This window comes from Daktulosphaira vitifoliae, unplaced genomic scaffold, assembly GCF_025091365.1.
Source record: "Daktulosphaira vitifoliae isolate Bord-2020 unplaced genomic scaffold, ASM2509136v1 Scaffold_1, whole genome shotgun sequence".
Classification (NCBI taxonomy): Eukaryota; Metazoa; Arthropoda; class Insecta; order Hemiptera; family Phylloxeridae; genus Daktulosphaira; species Daktulosphaira vitifoliae.
Window position 1 is genome coordinate 13,452,311 of NW_026099572.1, and position 22,410 is coordinate 13,474,720.

Below are 22,410 nucleotides of genomic sequence, written 5' to 3' on the forward strand. Positions count from 1 at the left end.
TTAGATTCATTCATATCATCTTAATCCTACCTCTTACCCACTCTGTCCTATTTCTTAATATTACATGAATATAGTGCATGTCTTAAGACTACACTTACCTTGATGTCCAAATGGATTCGTAGATAGATGGTGAATTGTGATGTTCCTTGTTGATGTCGATATTTTAAGTTAATTTAAATAAATAAAAATACAGATATGAGGGGCAACATACTGAGTTTATTTCTATAACTTGTATTAATTATTTTGACAAATATATATAAGTCTTATAATTAAAATTAACAAAAGTAACGTGTAAGTGAATTTGCGTTTTATACAAAAAATTGAGTTATTAAAAAAAATATGTTTAAAATATTCTATAATTTGTTTAGCCAATAACTTGCCCTCAGACGATACAAGTAATAATAAATATTAATTAAATTAAGTTATTTATAAATTAATCAATTATTATACATATAGTTAATATATCCATTGTATATTACTAAAAATATCTTTGCCCTTATTGTGCCTCCTCAAAAAACACGTAAGTGCTTGACAAAAGAACTATAAAAAATTACTTTATTTTGCTCATTAATATTAATACCCCACGCAAAATTCATAAATACAGACCTGAGCGTAACATTGAATTCTATAATTAATAAATGCCGAAAATTCTGGTACGGGAAGCTGCCTACCATAGATAAAGCTAAACGGTTCTCAAATTTTTTAGTAGATAGATAGGTAGAAGATCAGTTTGGCGGAAACGAAAAAACGACCTTATTCAGATTTGGCGGAAACGATGAACGCCCAATTTTTTAAGTAGATCTTTATGTGGCGTTACTTTTGAGACTAATTTTTCCCACTTAAATTTTAAAAATAAATCATTGAAAAATAAAATATTACTATTTAATAATTACAGTTTTAGGTTATAAATTAATATGGGATATCTGTTCAACGTATTTTATTGTATACAGAATAGAATTAAAATTAGCTTGTTCTGTGTTAATTTTCGAACTTGATTAGATGACAATTCTGTAGTTACGAATAAGCAATTAACTGGAGAACTTTTTATATAATACTTTTTTTCCATTCCTTTGGAGAAAATTATAAATTAAGTATATAAAAACACACATTATTACATGACATTTAGGATTTATTCATTTATAATGATGATATTACTAAGGCTATAAGAATTTTTATGGATACTTTTGATTTCATTCTCTAAATATTTAATTTTTTTTTTTTTACTTAATTATTTGTTATTTATATAACAAAACATAATACACCTTCATAGATTTGAACATCACTAATACACTTTTTTTATTGTTTAGCTGATAATACGGCTCCTCAAGAAACAAGTAAGTACATAATGGGAGTTGAAATTAGCAACTTTTTGCACAAAAATTTTACTCGTGCAACTTAAGTATTGAAATTGTTCCGGAAGTACTCCGAGCTTCCAACATATTTTAAAATAAAGCTTATATCATATACTATAAGTTCAAAAAAAAAAAAAAAAAAATTGTGCCTACGAATTATATTCTATCTGTCAAATTTGTTTTAAAAATTTTCGATTTCATATTTTAATATTTCAACTTTAAATTGCTATAACTTTTTGAAAAATGTAAAGTAACAACTACTTATAATATAAGTATACTAATATATATTTATTCATATATTAAACTTTTGAATCAATGAACTATTACTCAGGATATAATTAGGGAAGTAGGGCTTGATGTGGTTTTTGTAAATACACACCAATTTCTTAGAATTGAACACTATCTATTTGCATTGAAGCGTTTCTTATGACAGTGACAATTATAATCACTGTTAGATACAAAGTATATTTGTCCTAGCTATGCCATATCTATACTGTAATACCATTTGTTTTTATTTTATATTATTAGTAGTAAACAAAATTATAAAATATACACGCTCCAATCAATGAGATAATGTTTAACTTTAACAAATTAGACGATACTAATTTATTTTGATTCACAAGCTAAGCCCTTAAGTTATTAATATATATTTTTTCATATTGTATAATGAAATTCTTTATACAAAACTTCCTTTTTTGGTAGAATTTTTATGAGATATTCAAAAAATTACGTTTATTCATTTAAAATTTTGAACATATAAGATAAAAAAAAAATTTATATATCTTTAATTTATTAAAATAAATATAAATAATTACATGCCATTTAAGATGAATTCATTTATGGATGATGATTTTACTAAGGTTTAACAGCTTTCAGGGAAATAGTTAAAAGTTATAATTACTNTTATTAGTAGTAAACAAAATTATAAAATATACACGCTCCAATCAATGAGATAATGTTTAACTTTAACAAATTAGACGATACTAATTTATTTTGATTCACAAGCTAAGCCCTTAAGTTATTAATATATATTTTTTCATATTGTATAATGAAATTCTTTATACAAAACTTCCTTTTTTGGTAGAATTTTTATGAGATATTCAAAAAATTACGTTTATTCATTTAAAATTTTGAACATATAAGATAAAAAAAAAATTTATATATCTTTAATTTATTAAAATAAATATAAATAATTACATGCCATTTAAGATGAATTCATTTATGGATGATGATTTTACTAAGGTTTAACAGCTTTCAGGGAAATAGTTAAAAGTTATAATTACTAGATAATATTAATAAAAATGTTTTATTTTTGAATGATTTTTTCNATTAATAAAAATGTTTTATTTTTGAAAGATTTTTTTAATACTTTTCGATTTACATTATTTTGCATGTTATTATTGTATAAGAAAAGCGCGTTTGCTTGGTGGGTGTCGGTTTATTTTATAGTAGTCCAGCGATGAACTAGTCATCGTAAAGGACGGCACGACGCCCACGCCAATATGTTTAAACGAAAATAAAGTATTATAAACTAAATTAAAAATATTATCTCTTTCTTATTGAGTAAATAGTTAAAAGTAACGTATTTTACAGTCCACTCTGAGATCGAAACATAACCCTTCGTTCGCGAATGGTTACCAGCGTCGTGACCGTCTAGTTATAAAATGTTATAAAAGATTAATAGTATTTGAGACCGAAACAAATACTTTATGTCAAAATTACACTGACTGTATATTAAAGTTTATTATAAATATTATCCTGACGTATGTTAAAATTTGTATAATTTCGTACAATGTATTATCCTTAAAATATACAGAAATCTCCAAATAAAAATTACTTTTGGGGGAGTTTTATGTTGGGATGTCAAAAAAATTTCATCTCTAAGAATTCGTACAAATAAAAATAAACATAAAATGTATTTGTTTGAGCAAAATTTGTTAGCAATTGAAACTTAATTAGTTAACAAACTCAACTTTGATGTCTTAATAAATAACTTTGTAATTTAAACGTCAGGCAAAAACCAATGAATACTTACGACTGTTAGAATTAACTGTTTAAAATTAAATATAATTTATTAATAACTATTAAAATATTTTTTATGATTATGTCTACATAATATTTTATATGTTAATGTTTTTGTTGTTAATTTTTAATAACCACAATTTTGATTAACAGACATAAAATTTTATTTTAGAATTGAACTTTTTTTTTTTTTAGTAAGGGAATTAGTGAAAAATGTAAAAACTATATTTGTTTGCTTTCAATCAAGCGTTAATTAAAAGTACACATCTCAGTAGATTATTTTCCCTCAGACTGAAAATATTTTAATATTACAGTATATAATAATAGCTGTTATTTTTATTTTTTGGCTTCTATCCTCCTACTGACTAGTGTAGTAAATAGCTGAGGAAGTATTGAACTACGTCGATTTTAATATAATATAAGCTTTACAATAGTAGTAAGCAATTTTTGAACTCTTAAGCAACATAATAATTCCATATAAAAGGGAAATGCAGGGTAATCAAATTAATAATGGTGGGAAAAAGAATATAAAAGGGAAACATGAAAAGTATAGGGAGGCTGGACGAGACTGGACGTTTTGTCGAAGAAACATCGAGTTACGTGCCAGGAAGTTGGACGCGAGTGTCTTTGTACGATTTAATTTTGTTTTGTGTTACATTTTGATATTATCTTTTTGACTTTGTGCTTAATACGTTTTTTAAATAAAATAGCTATTTAAAAACCTGGACTTAGCGCAAATATTTTATATTCACCGTGTTCTTAGAATTGTGTGTGTGTGTGCGGCTAGAGTCAAGGTTGGACTACTGGTCCTTTAGTCAATATTAATAATTAGTGTACGACCTTGCTAGATTTTGGGCTTAACCGTCTTTTGGTGGTTATAGTAAAAAGGTAGTTGTGCCGGTGGCTGACAAGGAGCCACCCGTCAGTCTGCTACTTTTGAGCTAGACTGTGCTGTCAGGTCTAAATTCTATCCCTTTAGTAATTTGGGAGATTGGGGCTGATCAGTTTATCCAACGGGAGGACTCGAGAAGAGCTTGAACGATGAACTCGTCGTCAATATACAAATATAAAAACATTAATTAATTTGTGTAAAACTTTTGTGTCTACGTTGGGGCACTACCAACGTACGACACTAGGTATAAAAATGTTAATAACTTCTGAAATACCGGTCAAAAAGTTGTTAATGATCAGCTATTTACTTATTAACTCTATATAGAATAGGTTTTATATATCTCATTTAACGTTTATATTCTTGTTTAGATATCCAACCTCTAGCTATAAGTAAGTACTCAATTAAAAAACATTAAATTGTAAATTAGTTAAGAATTATTAAATTAATTTTCAATGCCTATTAAAAAGTAAGAAATTTAATATATCAAAACACACAATATTACATAACATTTAAGATATATTCATTTATGATGATGATATTATTATGATTATAATAATTTTTACGTATACTTTTGATGTCATTTCCTTAATATTGTATATAAACATTTATTTTATTTGGTCTATGGTTTAAATTCAATCATGTTTTCGTCTGTAAAATATAACAAAATTTATTTCTTGAAGAATATTGTGATTTCTATAAAAAACATTTTTTTACCATCTTTGAATAACCTATTCATCAGCGAAATGATAACTTAAAATGAAATGTAATAATAATAATAATAATAATAATAAATTTGATTATTTAATACCCTGATGACATAAATGCAACATACACTATCATAATAATTATTATATAGTTAATCAATTACTACTATTATATGTAAACATCTCATTCACAAAATATTTACTGAGTATCTATTATCACGATAATACGTAATATTCACAGTAAAGAATTTAAATTTGAATTTATTAATCTTAAATGTTTTGTATGTTTAAACGATATACATATCTTTTGTTCTAATTATAATGNTTTAAACGATATACATATCTATTGTTCTAATTATAATGTTATTAGTAATATTATTAAAGTTAACGTATTATAATTTGTTATATTTTTAGGCTTAACTCGTTATCATAGATAGTTTAATAACAGCACAAGCTGATCATTTTTCCTACATACAATTTAAAAATAAAAAGTCTGAAAATAACCTGTTAGTGTTATAATAAGTATTGATTTATGTTATTCATGAAATATTGTATTTTTTAGGCGTATTCGGATTTCACCGGAATGTACCTAATGATTGTGAGTAAAATAATTAACTTTATATTCTATGACATGTTTATACTACGTAAATATTTTAAAACGTAAACAAATATACATTTAAAATGAAAAGAACATTATAGAATTTTAATTGATATCTGACAATGTTTAACATTACTATTACAAATAATTGCTATGTGATGACATAGCCATAATGACATTACGAAAAAAAATTTGGGTAGTGGGAAACCAGCCCCTCAATATTTTGACTATAGAATAAACACTAATTTGTAAAAATAATCTCCTTGAAAACATTGTTTTGCAACAATTCATATAGATTTGCGTTTTATACAAAAAATTGAGTTATTAAAAAAAATATGTTTAAAATATTCTATAATTTGTTTAGCCAATAACTTGCCCTCAGACGATACAAGTAATAATAAATATTAATTAAATTAAGTTATTTATAAATTAATCAATTATTATACATATAGTTTATATATCCATTGTCTATTACTAAAAATAGTTTTGCCCTGGTTTTGCCTTAAAACTATCATAGCTTAAGCAAATCAGTTTTTAATGTCATAACTGACAATAAACACTGGATACTTGTGTATAGTGATGTAAAAAATAGAACTAAATAGATAATTTTGAACAACGCTAATTCAAGGTTTATACATTTATTTAGTTGTCAATATAACTCCTCAAGAAACACGTAAGTACTTGACAAAAGAACTATAAATTGTACATTAAATAATTTTCTCTATACAAACATGACATATCGGGTAGGATTGAACATCACTAATTCAATGTTATATTTTTTTTAGATGGAAATTGAAATTAAATTGAACTATTTATCTAAGAAAATATTTAATAATGATATTAAATTCATTTTAAGACTATTGTCTTGAATTACTAGCTCGAATACCATTTAACGTCCCGTTAAATATTTAAATCTTCTTTATTTTTCATTATGTTATAATATGCGCAATCCTTAAGAGGACTATACATGTTCCTGTAAATAGGACACTTTCAAACAAATTAGACAATTATGATTTTTCATTTGATTTACTAGCCGAGGTATTCAATTCTTAATAATTTTTTCTCATATTTTTTATTGCGTAATTCAAGATGTTATATATTGATAACATTGTATTTTTTAGTAGAATTATATTTTTAATTTATATTATCTTTAATAATCTTATGTACTACAGTTCTTCAAATGCGTAATTTATTGTTTATAAATAATTTTAACATACTTATGTTAAATTTGAACATCGCTAATTTATTGTTTATTTATTTGTTTAGATGAAAATACGACTCCGCATGATACGAGTAAGTACATAACTAAATAACTATAAATTGTAAATTATTTAATATTTTTCAATTCGTATTGGAAAAATTAAAATTTTTTTAAATAATTCCATTAGAAAAATATCCGTACCTTCATGAAGTTCAAAAAAAAAAAATTAATACTTAATTTTTGGATTACAATTTTACATTAGTCTCGCACAGTCAGCCTAACAGTACAAACGTATTATCGGCATTCCCGTGTTATGGCTAACGTGTTTATATTAGTTTTAACTAAATTCTACGCTTGTTTTTTTTTGTTTTTATTTTTATACCTTTACTACCGTTCAAGAAAACTAAGAATTTCTGCAACGTTTTCCAGTTATTACTCATTTACCTCTTCGGGGGATAGAAATTATAGTAATTTTAATTGTACATTTCGGTCAATAATAAAATTATATCTACTTTATATCGTATTCCAAAGCGCCATCACACACGGTGATCTTTGGACTCTTGATTAAGATAGTATCATGCCGTCCAACGCGACTCCAAATACAGATAAATATGTTTCACCTATTAAAATTGTAAACAAAAATAGTAAAAATATGAATTCCAACTCACATCTAATAAAATATATTTACCTACATCACCGTCATCGCTGTCTACATCTGCTGAGGTCGTTAAAAAAACAAAATTATTTGCCACTCCAAACTACTATAGTGTTCTTACTGATACTATAGATAATGTTGTAAATATTGTGATAAACACAAGTTTACCAGTCAAGAGCACTTCAATACCACTGAACAGACACAAGTGAATGCTGAGTTACCACCCTCTATCTTCATAGAAGGAGTACTAAATTTCTCAGATCTATTAAAAGTGTTTACAAAATGAATGGGCCCAGTCACATTTACATGTAAATCAACAGCTACGCATCTAAAGGTTCAAACTGCAAACCCGGATAATTATAGAAAATTAATTCAGAAACCTCCACCCATCTACGCTAACCACTGACATTCTTGAAGCAATAGAAGAAATTGGCTTCTCAACCAGACAAATGATAAGTATTAAACATCACCAAGCAAAAAATGCACTGCCAATCTTTTTCATTGACTTAGAGCTCGACCCAAACAACATAGAAATTTTCAAAATTACAAGACTACTTCACACAAAAGTTAAAATAGAAGAACTACATAAACATAATTGAATACCCCAATGTCTAAACTGCTAGTTGTACGGACATACTAGAAGATACTGTTCGTATACTCCCCGTTGTATAAAATGTGGAGAAAATCACCTCAGCATTACATGTATGAAATCTCGTGAAACACTAGCCACATGTGCTCTCTGTAATGGAAATTACCCGGCTAATTATAAAGGATGTACTATTTACAAGGACCTTTAAAAACTTCACCGAAACCCAACCAATTCAAAATACAACAACAACAGCACCATTCTCTGCCCCATAAACCATCACCCAACTGATACAAGTCCAGTCATATGCAGCGATCTCTGGTAACACCACATTAAATAATACGTACTCCAGTTTTCCTCCCCCTAGCTTTGAAAATATCCTCACTAAATTTTTAGATGACTTTAAGCAAGTCATAAATCCTCTTCTTTCCATTTTGACCACAGTCATCTCAAGTCTTTTAAATAATAAACATGTATCCAAACATATATAACTCACTACTCATTCTTTCATGGAACACAAATGGTATTTTTAACCATAAAAATGAACTTTTAAACCTATTTCTTGACAAAAAAATTAATATAGTCTTAATCTCTGAAACCCATCTCACTGGTCGAACAAAATTCTCAATTCCTGGTTACAAAACAATAAATACAAACCACCCGGATAACTTCGCTCACGGTGGTGCAGCTATTATAATTAAAAGCACTATACAATTTTATCAATATATCCAATTTAATATACATTTTTTACAGTCTGCTGCCATAAAAATAACACTAAATCATGTGCCCATTACAATCGAAGATGTGTATTGTCCTCCGAAGCACTCGGTTTCTTCGTCAAATTTCAATAGTTATTTTTCTACTCTAGGCCAAAGTTTCATCGTGGGTGGTGATTTAAATGCCAAAAATTTACAATGGGGTTGTTATTCTAACAACTAAAGAGGAAACTCTTTACTCCATGTCATAAATAATAATAATTTATCAATAATCCCGCCACAAATGCCAACATATTGGCCAACCGCCCTAAGTAAACATCCCGATATAACGGAAATATTTGTTACAAAAATCCCGAACTATATATTTCACACAATAGAAAATCTACTAGATCCATGTTCAGACCACTCACCAGTTTTATTAAAACTTGAAACCTCAGTACCCTATCGTTTAAAAAACCCCTCTCTTACAAATGGAAATATGAAGTTTCAAAATATTAATATAGTAACATTAATCTCAATGTAAGTCTAAAATCACCCGATAAAATAAACAACGCGGTTAACAATTTCACCACGTGTATTCAATCTGCCGCCTAGGAATCATGTATTACCTATTACATTACCTTCTAAACACTTCTCGCCTGGAGAAGTTCGAAAATACATAAATACATTTAATTTTAAAAAATCACCTGGATACGACCTAATTACTGCAGAAGTAGCCCGTCAGTTGCCAAAAAAAGCAATACTCTTTTTAACATTCTTAATAAATAGTATACTGCGTCTGACTTACTTTCCAGCTCAGTGGAAGTTTTCAGTAATTATCCTGATACCAAAACCAAACAAATCACTAAGTCATCCCATCTCGTACAGACCCATAAGTCTACTTCCCTTTTTTTCTAAAGTATGCGAAAAACTTATTCTAAAGCGTATTACCCCAATAATAAAAAAAACAACATATTACCAGACTACTAATTTGGGTTCCATGAACGTCACTCGACAATCCACCAGGCGCACCGGATCTTATATCTCTTAGACTAGAGAAAAAATTGTACTATACAACAGTGTTCTTAGATGTTTCTCAGTCATTTGTTCGGGTTTGGTACTCAGGCCTCCTGATTAAACTTCGTAATATTCTACCACCCTCTTACTTTCTATTATTTAAATCCTATCTCAACCAACGTTACTTTGCCACCAGAATAGGCACTGATATCTCTCATTTGTGCGAAATAAAAGCAGACGTTCCTCAAGGAGCTATCTCCTCACCACTTCTTTTTAATCTATTCAGTTCAGATCAACCAACCACTTCCAACACAAAAATAGCCGATTACGCATATGACAAAGCAATCATCTCTATCCATGAAAACCCAAATGTAGTCAGCGAAAACTTACAACTGCATCTTGATGAAATGTCAAAATGATATAAAAAATAGCGCGTCAAAATTAACGAAAATAAATCTGCCCATATAACTTTTACTCTTTGCAAAAAAAACATTCCTCCTGTTTCAATCAACAATACCCAAATTCCAATTATGACCAAAACAAAATACCTAGGACTAATTTTAGATAAACGTCTCACATGAGCACCCCACTTACATGATAAAAGAATAATATTAAATCAACGCCTAAAACTCCTACGGCCATTACTCAATAACAAATCAAAAATTAATACAAAAACAAAACTTACTATATACAAAATGTTACTTAAACCAATTTGGACTTATGGCATAGAACTCTGATTAGGTGATGATAAAGAAATGCAACTCATATAGCAAATTAAAAGCAGATAATATTTCATAATTGTTTGAGGAATATAGTTATTAATTTTTTTTTCTCTTATCTTATATTGTGTTGTTGAAGATATTATATAAGGATAACATTGTTTTTTTTAGAAAAATTTTATTTTTTATTGATATTATCTTTAATTATCTTAAGTACAACTGTTCTTCAAAGGATTAATTTATTATTTATAAATAATTTTAACATACATAGGATAAGATTGAACATCGCTAATTTAATGTTTATTTATTTGTTTAGATGACAATATGACTCCTCAAGATACGAGTAAGTACTTAACTAAATAACTTTAAATTGTACATAAAATAATATTTTTTTAATTCGTATTGGAAAAATTTAAATTTTTTAAAATAATTCCATTAGAAAAATATCCGTACCTTCATGAAGTTCAAAAAAAAAAAATTAATACTTAATTTTTGGATTACTAATACAATTTTACATTGAAGTAATAAGTTTTGTGTCGTATTATTATTTATTAATTAAATTTATTGTTTATTACTATAATAATAATTATCTAATTTTAAGTTTTGTATTAGAATATTACTGTAAATTAATTTTATGTTGTCTGTTTAGGTGATGATTAAGAAATACAATTCAAATAGAAAATGAAATATAATTATTATACTATAATTTTTTAAAAGCTATTTGTGAAATAAGTTAATTTTTAACCACTTTTTAATTTGTCTAATATTGTATTAAATTTTTTGATTAAAAATTTTGTAGAATTATTAATTTAGTTTAAATTACTGAAACAACTATTTAAATTCAATTTAAATAGTTGTATTATTAGTTTGTTTGATAGTTGTATGCAATTTTTTTTTAATAATAAGTTTTCAAGTTCAAAATCAAGCCATGGTGAGAAAGATCCTTTATAATAATTAAACTATGGTATTTACTGAGTATTTCTGGTATACACACTTAAATAAAAAACATCCACAGTCTCATTATTATCTTTATTAGGGTGGTCCTTACTTTACGAATTTCAAAATTTCTTTTGGGACATCCTTCCATTTTTTCTTTAGTATAAAAAAATAATACTTTGATCATTTAAGATCATTTAGAAAAATTGAAATCGAGGCGCACAGCATTTTAATATTTTGACCTCTAATTTTCGAATAACATTTCTATCAATAACACTTTTTTTTATAAAAAATTTTTCATCAACTTTAAAGAACCAAAAAAATAAGTTAAAAATGAAAATTTGGACTGATTATTTTTAACATATTAAAAATCAAATCAGTAATAATTTGAAAACAATTTTTTTTTCTTTTAATTATTATTTTATATGTAATTAGTAATAATATAAAAATTTAGAACTGATAGATAATGTCTAATTGCAGATTTGAAAACAACGCGAAAATTTGATTTAGAAAAGTATATTTTTGCTTCTGATGAAAGTTCCTTGAAGTCCAGTGCATTCATTTATAGTTACAAACAGGTTTTATTGAAAATTATTGTATCAAGCCCTTTATATTTGTATACACCTAAAAGTAAAGCAAAATATAACTTCTTTAGTACTTTTTTGATTTTTCCGTTTAAATTACAATATTATAGTATTACATATCAATTTCATACTAAATTTAAAAACTATAATTAGTATTTATTCATATATTATATTTTAAAATCAAAGAACTACTAATCAGGATATAATTAAAGAAATAAGAGTTGATGTTGCTTTTGGAATAAACCACCAATTTCCTACTTTAAAAAAAAAAAAAAATTTGGTTGGGAATTTTTTCTGTTATTCGCCAAAATTACTCCTTCGTTAACTAGAATAAATCATTAAATAGAAAATTTTATGAGAATTAAAACAATGTAATTTTTAAGATTAATATGCAGTCAGGAAATTTTATAATTACTATTTACAGTACATTTATCAGAAAAACTCATTATTTTTTGCATTTTTATCGTAATAGAACACTTAAATAGAAATCATAGTAATCATTTCTAAGTAATTTTTGATATTTAAAAAGATTCTACTATTGAAATATCCAGAACTGAATTAATTTTAATGATTTACTTTAACTAAAAAAAAAAAAGTTAATATTTTGAATCCCTCTTGTGGGCAGGTAAAGGGTTAGATTTATAAAAAAAAACCAAATGATAGATAAAGACATGCATCTAAATAAAAAAAAATATACTGATTTGGTCATTTTTGATAAAGTTATAACAGTTAACAAAGTTATAAGTTTTATACATTGTACTACAAGGAACTTTAATCAGAAACAAAAATATACATTCTAAATCAACTTTTCGTGACGTTTTCAAATTTGCAATTAGACTTTTTCTATCACTTCTAAGTTTTAATATTATTAAAAAATAGTATTTACATAAAAAAAAACCCAGCACAGTGGGGTGGCGGCACAGTGGGGTCGTGGCATAGTTGGTTCCAGTATAGATTTAATCTGACAGTGATTAAAATCACTATCATAAAAAACGCTTCGATGCAAATCTGTAGATAGTGTTTAATTTTAAAATAATGGTGTATTATACCAAAAGCAAAATTAATTCCTATTTCCTTTATTATTCCTGATTAGTAGTTTTTTGATTTAGAAGTATAATATATGAATAAATATTTATTATAGCAATTAAAAATCTGTAGGTAGTGTTTAATTATTTCAAAAACAACATCAACTTCTATTTCTTTAATTACAGCCTGATTAGTAGTTCTTTGATTTCTAAGTATAATGACAGTATAATTTTTTTCGTATTTATACCTATTTTTCTGTTCTTGATTTTTTTGTGTACTACTTAAAATTTCTATTACTTCATTAAAGTATAAAACTTTACCCATTACATATATGATTTAATTCCTAAATTTTAGCCTATTGTAACGATATGAATTTATAATTTTTCATAGTTCAGCCTATTAGCGTTACCCAGGAGACACCACGAGGAGGTTGGCTGTTAAGTCTCCCAAAAATTTTTTTTAGCTTCGATATGAAGCAGAGAAGGTATTTTACTCTTATATTGTCTTGAGCTAAAAATATTTAAGTTGAATTAATACAAAATAAAAGAAGCTAAAATTTACTTAATATCGTCAACATAATTACTCAAAAGATCAAGGTAAAAATTTAAAACGTTTTATGAAAACAAAATTTATATCCATTTATCTATCAGAATTATAGATTTAAACTTTACACTTAAAATAAACTATATTGATAAAAAATGGGTTTTTTATGGAGACGACGATTTGCTGTTAATTAAAAATAAAATTTTTATAATAAATATTTTTACTTAATTATTAGTCTTGTCACATAAAATACAATAGAAATCAACATTTTTATAATCATTTAGTCTATACTGATCAGCTATACAATCAGTTACTACTCGACGACGACATGTAGTGCATGAAACCCATTCAATTCTGCTGTGATGTTCTATATACTTTTGGCAATATAAACATATGTTTTCCATGTCACCTGAATTTTCTAGCAATAAACTTTTTAATTCGTTTCTATAAGTATTAGGGTTGAACTTCTTGTCAAAATGTGATTTATTCATTATTGTGATAGCGTAGTATATTATATAAACTCCACAGTTATAAGCATCAACTTGTTTTGGTATGTTTTTGGCTTTACATTGAACCAATGATACTCGAGGGATAGGTTTTTTAGCATAAGTACAATGTTTTTTCAAAGCTCTATACAATTTTTGAAACTTTTGCTGATTGTATTTTGTATCTTTAGTAGGATTCATAGGGTCCAATATGTAACACTCTTTAAGTTGGAAATTAATTATTGCAATAATCCAATGATTCAATTTTGATAATTTTATATGCCACGGCATAATGACTACACTATTTTCTTCAAAATTATATCTAATTTTCTGTTTTTTATTTAACTCTGTACTACTTAAAATTTCCGTTACTTCATTACAGTATAAAACTCTAAATTCTGCCTGATTTTTGATAGCCTTTATAGCCAAACAAATATCAATCACAAAGTTGCTAAGAAAGTTATCATCATACAGACACATAAAATCACTTATTTCTAATGTTTGTATAGTATACATTGTGGAATCAGGTATAATATGATAATAGGTTCCACAAATAAAATTAAATAGTTTAATTTTGCTATATATTAATTTTTTAACTATATTTGTATGGTCTTCTACCTGTCTGTAGTATTTCAAATTTTTTGGTAATTTGTTATAGTAAAAATCATTTCTTAAATTATGATCTTGAGTTTCATTTAAATATAATAATGGACTTTTTTGGATTTGATAATCGTCATCAGTTATACTTAATGACCGATTGAACAAATCTTCCATTATTGCTACATCATCAGGCACCTTAAGTGCATAATCATCTTCTTCGTGTATAACTAATTGCAATATATTGTTCTTATTATCCAATAATACATTAGATCTATTTTTCTTTGATGGACTATTTAGACTGTCTAATTTTTTGACAGATGTGTTATCCTTTTTTAGAATAATTAAATACGCCCCTTTTCCATTATTTGGCCATCTTTTTTCAGACACATTTTTATCATCACAACATATCCATCTAGACTTTTCTTTTAAATATACGATGTAATGTCCAGATTTAGTGTCATTGCCTATATGAAATATTGTAACTGACGGTGTATAAATAGAATCTTCTATTGTAAATCGAGATTTGGACAAATTTTTTAATTTTAGATCTGTTGTTTTACTAATTATATATTGACCATTTATCCAACTAGAATTGAATAATGACAACTGTAATATCAAATAATCATTTGCTTTTATTATTTCATGTCGTCTTTTGAAACCACCTGTTTTATTACAGTTTTGACAAGAATAATCATCAATGGATGTCCATTTTTTTTTATTAAATTCAAGTAGACTTTCTAGTTCTATACTGTGGTTTCGATTAGAAGGTAATTCTAAACGTTTCACAAGATTGCGTTCCTCTGAACTACAAGTTTTTTTTTTACAATAATCGCAGTAGTTTATACAACTTTCAGTAAAACTAAATAAGGTATCACTTACACTACGGTTACAGTTCATTAAAGCTTCCATAAATTCTACACAATCCTGTTGTTCCTTCCTAGTAAAAATCGTGTTGTTTAAAGTGTCATCCACGTATTTTCTTATTTCAAACGTATCAGTCACTTCATTTTTTTCATAACCAATAAGCTGTTGTTTCAATATTTCTCCAGCTTGGCCTTTATGAATAGTACTTACAAACGTATCACAATGATATAAAGCTTGAATAACAGAGTTGGAATAACATGATACATTATCTATATTAGCAAAGCCAATGATTTGACGAGAAATTTTTACATTATCTACGTTTATTTTATTTTTCAAAATACTTTTTTGTACGATTAATGCATCATTGTCATCGATGATACTCATCGAACGATTAAAAATATCTTCAATCATTTCTACGTCATCTCCAGGCACGATAAGAGCGTCATCTCTATCTCTGTGTACAACTGATTGCAATACAATATCAATGTTTTTATCTAAATCCTCTGAAAGTCGTAATTTTTCTTTTAGTGGTGGTACATAATGATTATCAATCCTTTCATCGCTATTAGATCGGGAAGAAAGTTGTATTTCTTTGTTCACTAAAACCAAAGGTCTATGGTCACTCACTAAACTTTCATAAACAATTACATTAAAATCAGTGTTGGTTATGACATTGTCAATACAAGTACCATAGTCTGTTGTAATTTCATTGACAAGTATTTTATACTTCATTTCTTCTATAATTTTATTAAAAATATTTGGAATTTTAAAGAAATTTATATTGAAATCCTNTTGGAATTTTATAGAAATTTATATTGAAATCCCCAATAAAAATTATGTTTTCTCCATTAATATCAATTATATTTTTTAAGCATTCACACATTTTGTTTGTAGGAAATTTAGGCGAAACATATAATCCGACATATGTGTAATTATCAAGGATAACACAAATAATTTCCATGTGTTCTTTGTTATGAGTAATAACTAAGGGTTCACTTGACTTGAAAATATCACGTATATTATTATTTAGGAAACATATTGAACCACTTTTGCCATTGTCATGCACTTTGTTGATCCTACATATCTCTGTGAATCCTTCAATGTTATAAAAATCATTTTCTGTTGTTCCAGTTTCTTGGAAAAATAGTATATTTGATTTTAATAATATTTTATCAGCAAGTATGTGTTCGAAATATTTTTTTAGTAATCTTATATTGTGTGAAACACAATATATCGACAGATTGTCTGATGTTAAAAATGAAAATTTAGGTTTTATTTCACAAGACCGTAGTCTAGCCATTTCAGCATTGACTTTTGAAGATGGTTTAGGTGGATTAAATGGAAAATAGTCTATACATAAGCCCTTGGCTGATGTTGCTCTACTGCATCCTACATAAAGCATATTACACAGTAAATACTTTTTAGGCACATGGTATGCAACATTTTCATATGTTGCACCTTGTGATTTATGAACAGTCAATGCTAATGCCTCAACTAAAGGTAATTGCGTTCTAGTTACCTTCCGGTTCTCTGAATTTCCAATTTGAAATTCCAAGTGCGTAATTTCAATAGGTGTCCAGTGAGACCAGTCGTCGGATACTTCTCCTTGAGGGGACAACTTTCCTTTAACTTTTTGTCTTGTAATTGAGCCTACTTCTGGTTCATCAAATTTTATCCACACTCTATGAGCAACTTCTTTACCACTAGTAGTTATTGTACGGTTGATTTGCATCAGTTCACCAATAGCGCCATTAACAATTCCGTCTTCTGTACAGATATTTGTAACAATCATGTATTTCGCTGTTACCTTCAGTATAAGTGTTTTAGGCAATCCCATAGTTTTTTGCCTTGGAAGTTTCTTTGCAGCAGTAATATCAACTTTTTTCCCTGTTGTATCTATTGCTTCAGATACAAAACTAGTAGTATTTAAACTGTTTAATACTCTCGTATTCATATCATCCACCTCTTTATTTGTTGCCCATAGATGCATAACTCCAGGTTGAAAACTAATTTCCAACGGTTTTACAAGTTTCATAAAAAAGTCTATATCTTTTTTAATTAATTCTCCCCTTGCTAATTTAGTTAATACTTCAGCAAATTCTTTATCATCTCTTTGTCTCATAATTTCTCGTAATTCATAAAACTGAAAAGTTTCCCATATCGCTTTTGTCGCTATTAATTCTATTGNCATATCGCTTTTGTCGCTATTAATTCTATTGTGTAATAAACCAAAAAGAAAAATGAATAAAATTAATTTTGAAAACTTATAATGGTTGGAATTTATAATTATAAGATAAGATGAAGGTGGTGAAATAGGCGGTAGGTATTGGGGACGAATGGTAATAAAAATTATTAAATAAGACGGTAAATGGCGGAGTAACACATGTTTAAATGTGGCAAGATATGTAAGGGTGCAAAGGATATAATGATACGAATAAAGAAGAATTCAGAGGGGTGAATAAACGGAGTTTAAATACATGAGGGTAATGATCAAATAAATAAAAATTTACACAAACGTTGTGACAAAAATATTGAACTGATCTCGGGGTTGAACACTATTGAATAAATGAAGTCAATTATCCTACCAAACTTTATTACCTATCTTAATGGTTTATTACGCAATAGAGTATTTATAATTTGAAAGCGAGAATTTAATTTTGTACTTACCTTGTATCCCACGTAGTGTAATGCTTATTTTAGATAATCCAATGTTGATTATGAGTTTACACTGTATTTCACACGTTGTACACTTTGAGTTCGACAACAAATATGACCGTTTGAGAATAAACCGTTTAATTGTAAATAATACGAAACCGTTACACAAAATCTATGACTGTATTATTATATACAAGAGATTCTGTACACTCTATATTTTTAAAATTATAATCAAATAATGTATCTTTAGTTGACTTTGTAGAATGAGTATATTTTTTGAGATTATATTTTATTGAGAGATCGACACCAATATTTCTTAAATTTTCCTCTGGCCTGGCCAAAACAAGATTCAGAAATATTTATATCTATGTAAAAGATTTGTCAAGGCGGAATTGTGGTGGCCCAATGTGTCCCGGTGCTAAATTAAAGCACCTTGAAAGGATGCGGCACAATAATCACCAAGACAAAAATTAAACACTAAAAACATATATTTGTAAGTTTCTCTGTGCTGTCTGCCGGCGCGATGTTTGTTAAGACAAAGACATTAAACCACAGAAGATTAGCTACCCAATACACATAGGCTTACAAATATATTCTAACCTAACACCTAACTTTAAAAATATTTAATTGCAACCTTTACTCTGTCTGCCGGCGCGATGTTCGTTAGAACAAAGACATTAAACCACAGAAGATTAGCTACCCAATAAGTATAGAGTTGCAATACACTTAGTCATATAATAAATATTTATCATTAACTGAGAAAATCAGAGTTGATTCGGTTTTATTAAAAAAAAAAATGTTTTGTTTTAAAATATTAGTTGACATTTATTTCTATAATAAAATAAAACATTATTATTTAATGAACAAATTAAATTAAATTAAAAGATTCACCAAAACAAAATTTACTTTAAAATCTCTAAGTGTCATTTAGTTTTAAAGAAAAATATTCTAAGTCCAAATAAATTAAAAAAATAAACTAAGTCCCAGAGAGTAGAATCTTGAGTAGAGTGTCGCAGATTTTGTGTAATTTAAAATAGCCGAAAGAACTGATTTTAATAGGAAAAAATGGGTTTTTATAGTAGACGAGGGTCGTGTAGCGATCCCTAGTGTGATCTTAGAAACTGTAGATCTCAATTAATAGTTGAATGTGATTGGCTGGACTTAGTTGAGAACCCTCACATGGGCGTGACTTTGAATCTGTACGATAATCAGATTTAATTGACTACTTTATTGATTATTTTAAGTCTTAGATAAGGGAACCCTGTTTTGGTGATCTTGTGAATTCATAATATATGACATACATGTACAAAAGATAACATAATATAATATTTTAATATTATAAGTAATAATATAATATTACATTTGCTGTTGGATATTTTGCAATTATTTGATCAAAATATTCGTACAGTGGAGTAGATAAAACTGGTGGTAATTGGTAAAAATCACCAAAAACAATAACATTTATATTACCAAATGGTTTGTCAATACGTAGAACATGCCTAAGTCTTTGATCAATATAACTAAGAGTCTTTAAGCCAACCATAGAAATTTCATCAATTATTAAAAGTTTGACATTTGCCAAATGACACCGAAGAGTATTTGATATATCAGCACCAAGTTTTGGTAATATTCCAGAAAATTGATTAATTGGCAATTTAAATGCTGCATGAAGTGTTAAACCTCTTATACCAAATGCTGCTTTTCCTGTAGGTGCAGTAAGTAGTACAGGAGTGAGTGACAAATCATCTATATCTGGCCTAAGATTAGCTATTCGAATTGTGGATTGAGCTAAAGCCCGTATAAGTACAGATTTACCAGACCCAGCTGGGCCGGTCACAAAACATCGAAAACTAGATGCGCCTGAACCCCATATTTGCTGTCTCAGTAAATTAGTAGTATGATAGAGAAACATGCGTTGACCTTCATTCATACATTTAACTAAGTTTATAAACTGTTCGTTATCAATTTTATGCACGTTAAACATTCCATTAATATCATTATTTTTATCTTGATAGTCATCATTGCCATTGTCATTAAAATCCCCTACATCTAACACTATCTTATCATGAGGGACCCAGTCCTGCGGTAATTCTTCCTGGTCGTTATCTTGCTGCTTTTCAACATTATTTATATCTTCTTCTAATTCTTCTTCATCGATTTTATTAAATTGTCGATAAACTTGCTCAATTTGTTGAATATTTTTTTCATAAACTTCTTGACAGTTTATATTTTCTATATCACTATGTTCATTTCGCCATGGCATAAACAACATAACCCTTTCCCTGTAAAAGTCAGCAGGACTTTTATCAATACTAAATCTCACATATCGAATGATTTTTCGAATCTTACGCTTGTGCAAAAACTTGTTAGGTTTTCCAATGAGAGAATTATTTTCTTCAAAAACATCATCATTAACTTCATCGTCATCCATTGTATCATCATATTCTGAATCTGATAACTTTTTAGATAATTTATATTTACTTTTAATTTCAAAGTCAGCTGCGAATTCAGCCAGAGTCAATTTTTCATAATGAACTGGTCTACACGAATAATATTCTATCAGACCATCACAAAATATGTCAGTTGACTCAGGATTCATTTGACCTCGAAGGGCATTAGGTTTAACCATGCGAGTTCTTTTATCAGAATGGCTTGTATTTATAAATAAGTGGCCAGTAGATGTACATGATTGTTTGATTCCTAAACAAGTATAAACTGCTTCTTGAGCAGATATTTCTTGACTTCCGGAAAACGATGACGCAATTTTCCATAACTGAGTTTTAACAGACATGTCGGATGATGTTTTTAAGCTTTCTACTATATCCTTCATAAGCTTAGATATACCTCGTTGACTTTTTCCTATATATTCAATAACGTATTTCACACACGAATAAGTATCTAAAATAAACTGAATGTCCATGTTAGACTCCCATAAGGGAAGTAAAATTTTATTAAATCCAGATACCATACGATGTGCTATATCTCTTTTTAAAAATACCGTTGGACGTTTAATGCCTGTCCTTATAATAGATTTGTATTCGTTGTAAGATGTTATTTGTAAAGTATGTAACATTTCTTCTAGAGTTGAGTTTTCAGTAGATTTATAATTTCTTAGATACTGAATTAAAACTTTGTATTTATGCAATCGTTCCTTATAGTTTGAACAAGTTTTCGGTGTTAGGGGTGTTAATATGCAATTTTCTTTCATCGGAGGATAAGGTATATTAAATCGATAGTTGTTTGTCTCTTTGNTCTTTCATCGGAGGATAAGGTATATTAAATCGACAGTTGTTTGTCTCTTTGTCTTTTGCACTTCTATAGCACGTATGCGTATGACGGTGAGTTTGCTTTGATTTACTATAAAAATTTACAGGACTATCCTCGGAAACCATGCACTGTATATATTTGCTTATAAGGCTAACACAGGCATCAAATGTTTCTGGCTTTGCAGGATCAAATTGAGGCGCGTTCTCAAGCCATAAAATCATGTGCACGTGAGGACTCCCACGATGTTGATATTCAACACGGTAGAAATAATGATAAACTGGATGTTCCTTGAAAATCCCGTTTTTATTTTTTATTAACTTAAATAGAGCTCTAAATCTTTGATCAAAATATGTAGCACACACAACAGGATCTTCCCTTATCAGACTTGATTTTTCTGCATACGGTAAATTCAAAGCGAATTCGTCAGATATTTCAACTTTGTTGCGCAATTTATATAATATTTTTAATAAATCACTCCACGATGACTCACTTGGACTTAGTGTTAAAAATATAGTAGGATGACCTAACTGTCTAACCATTGCAAAAGTGTTTTTTGTCACAGCGGCTAAATGCGAAGGTGAGTTTTGTATATTATGTAATAAACGATAAACTTGATCATTATCAATCATTTTTGTTAGATTTTTAGAGTTTGCAACATCTCCAGCTGTTACATTTTCTTTTTTATTTTTCCTCATAATTATTTGTACATTATTTGCAATTTGTTTGTGCACAAAAACTTTACATTTGAAAAACAAATTCGGCGTATCTGCTGCAAAACGCCGATCTGAATTTAAAAGTTCTGATCTTATTACTTTAGAGTAATTTTTTAACGGATCTTTAACTTTTCTAGGATGGCCACCAAACAAATTAGGAAATGCTTTTTCTTCAGCATGGTCATCAATTAAAATAGATAAAGGTCTCATACCTTCACCTGGAGCAAAAGACACATAATCTCCATTTTCAACCATAGTGTCTATAGTTCCCGGATTGTCAAGCTCTTCATTGACAA

General features: G+C 27.8%; 2 protein-coding genes across 24 annotated transcripts in view; one reads left to right on the forward strand and one right to left on the reverse strand.

The window, feature by feature from the left end:
- Positions 1-11,245, forward strand: part of LOC126907383 (uncharacterized) — a 14,871-nt gene extending 3,626 nt beyond the window's left edge. For 2 of the 12 annotated variants that reach the window (XM_050688628.1, XM_050688652.1), the window contains 8 exons: positions 1,308-1,334; positions 4,635-4,655; positions 5,533-5,568; positions 5,933-5,959; positions 6,215-6,241; positions 6,835-6,861; positions 10,758-10,784; positions 11,091-11,245. In XM_050688628.1, coding sequence (XP_050544585.1) covers positions 1,308-1,334; positions 4,635-4,655; positions 5,533-5,568; positions 5,933-5,959; positions 6,215-6,241; positions 6,835-6,861; positions 10,758-10,784; positions 11,091-11,101 — 203 coding nt within the window. In that variant the 3' untranslated portion in view covers positions 11,102-11,245. Of the gene's footprint in view, positions 1-368; positions 396-1,307; positions 1,335-4,634; positions 4,656-5,532; positions 5,569-5,932; positions 5,960-6,214; positions 6,242-6,834; positions 6,862-10,757; positions 10,785-11,090 lie in introns of all 12 variants that reach the window. The other 10 variants (XM_050688657.1, XM_050688703.1, XM_050688619.1 and 7 more) reach the window with 9 other exon arrangements.
- Positions 1-22,410, reverse strand: part of LOC126907241 (uncharacterized) — a 235,096-nt gene that overhangs the window by 57,956 nt on the left and 154,730 nt on the right. The gene's annotated exons all lie outside the window — the stretch shown is intronic.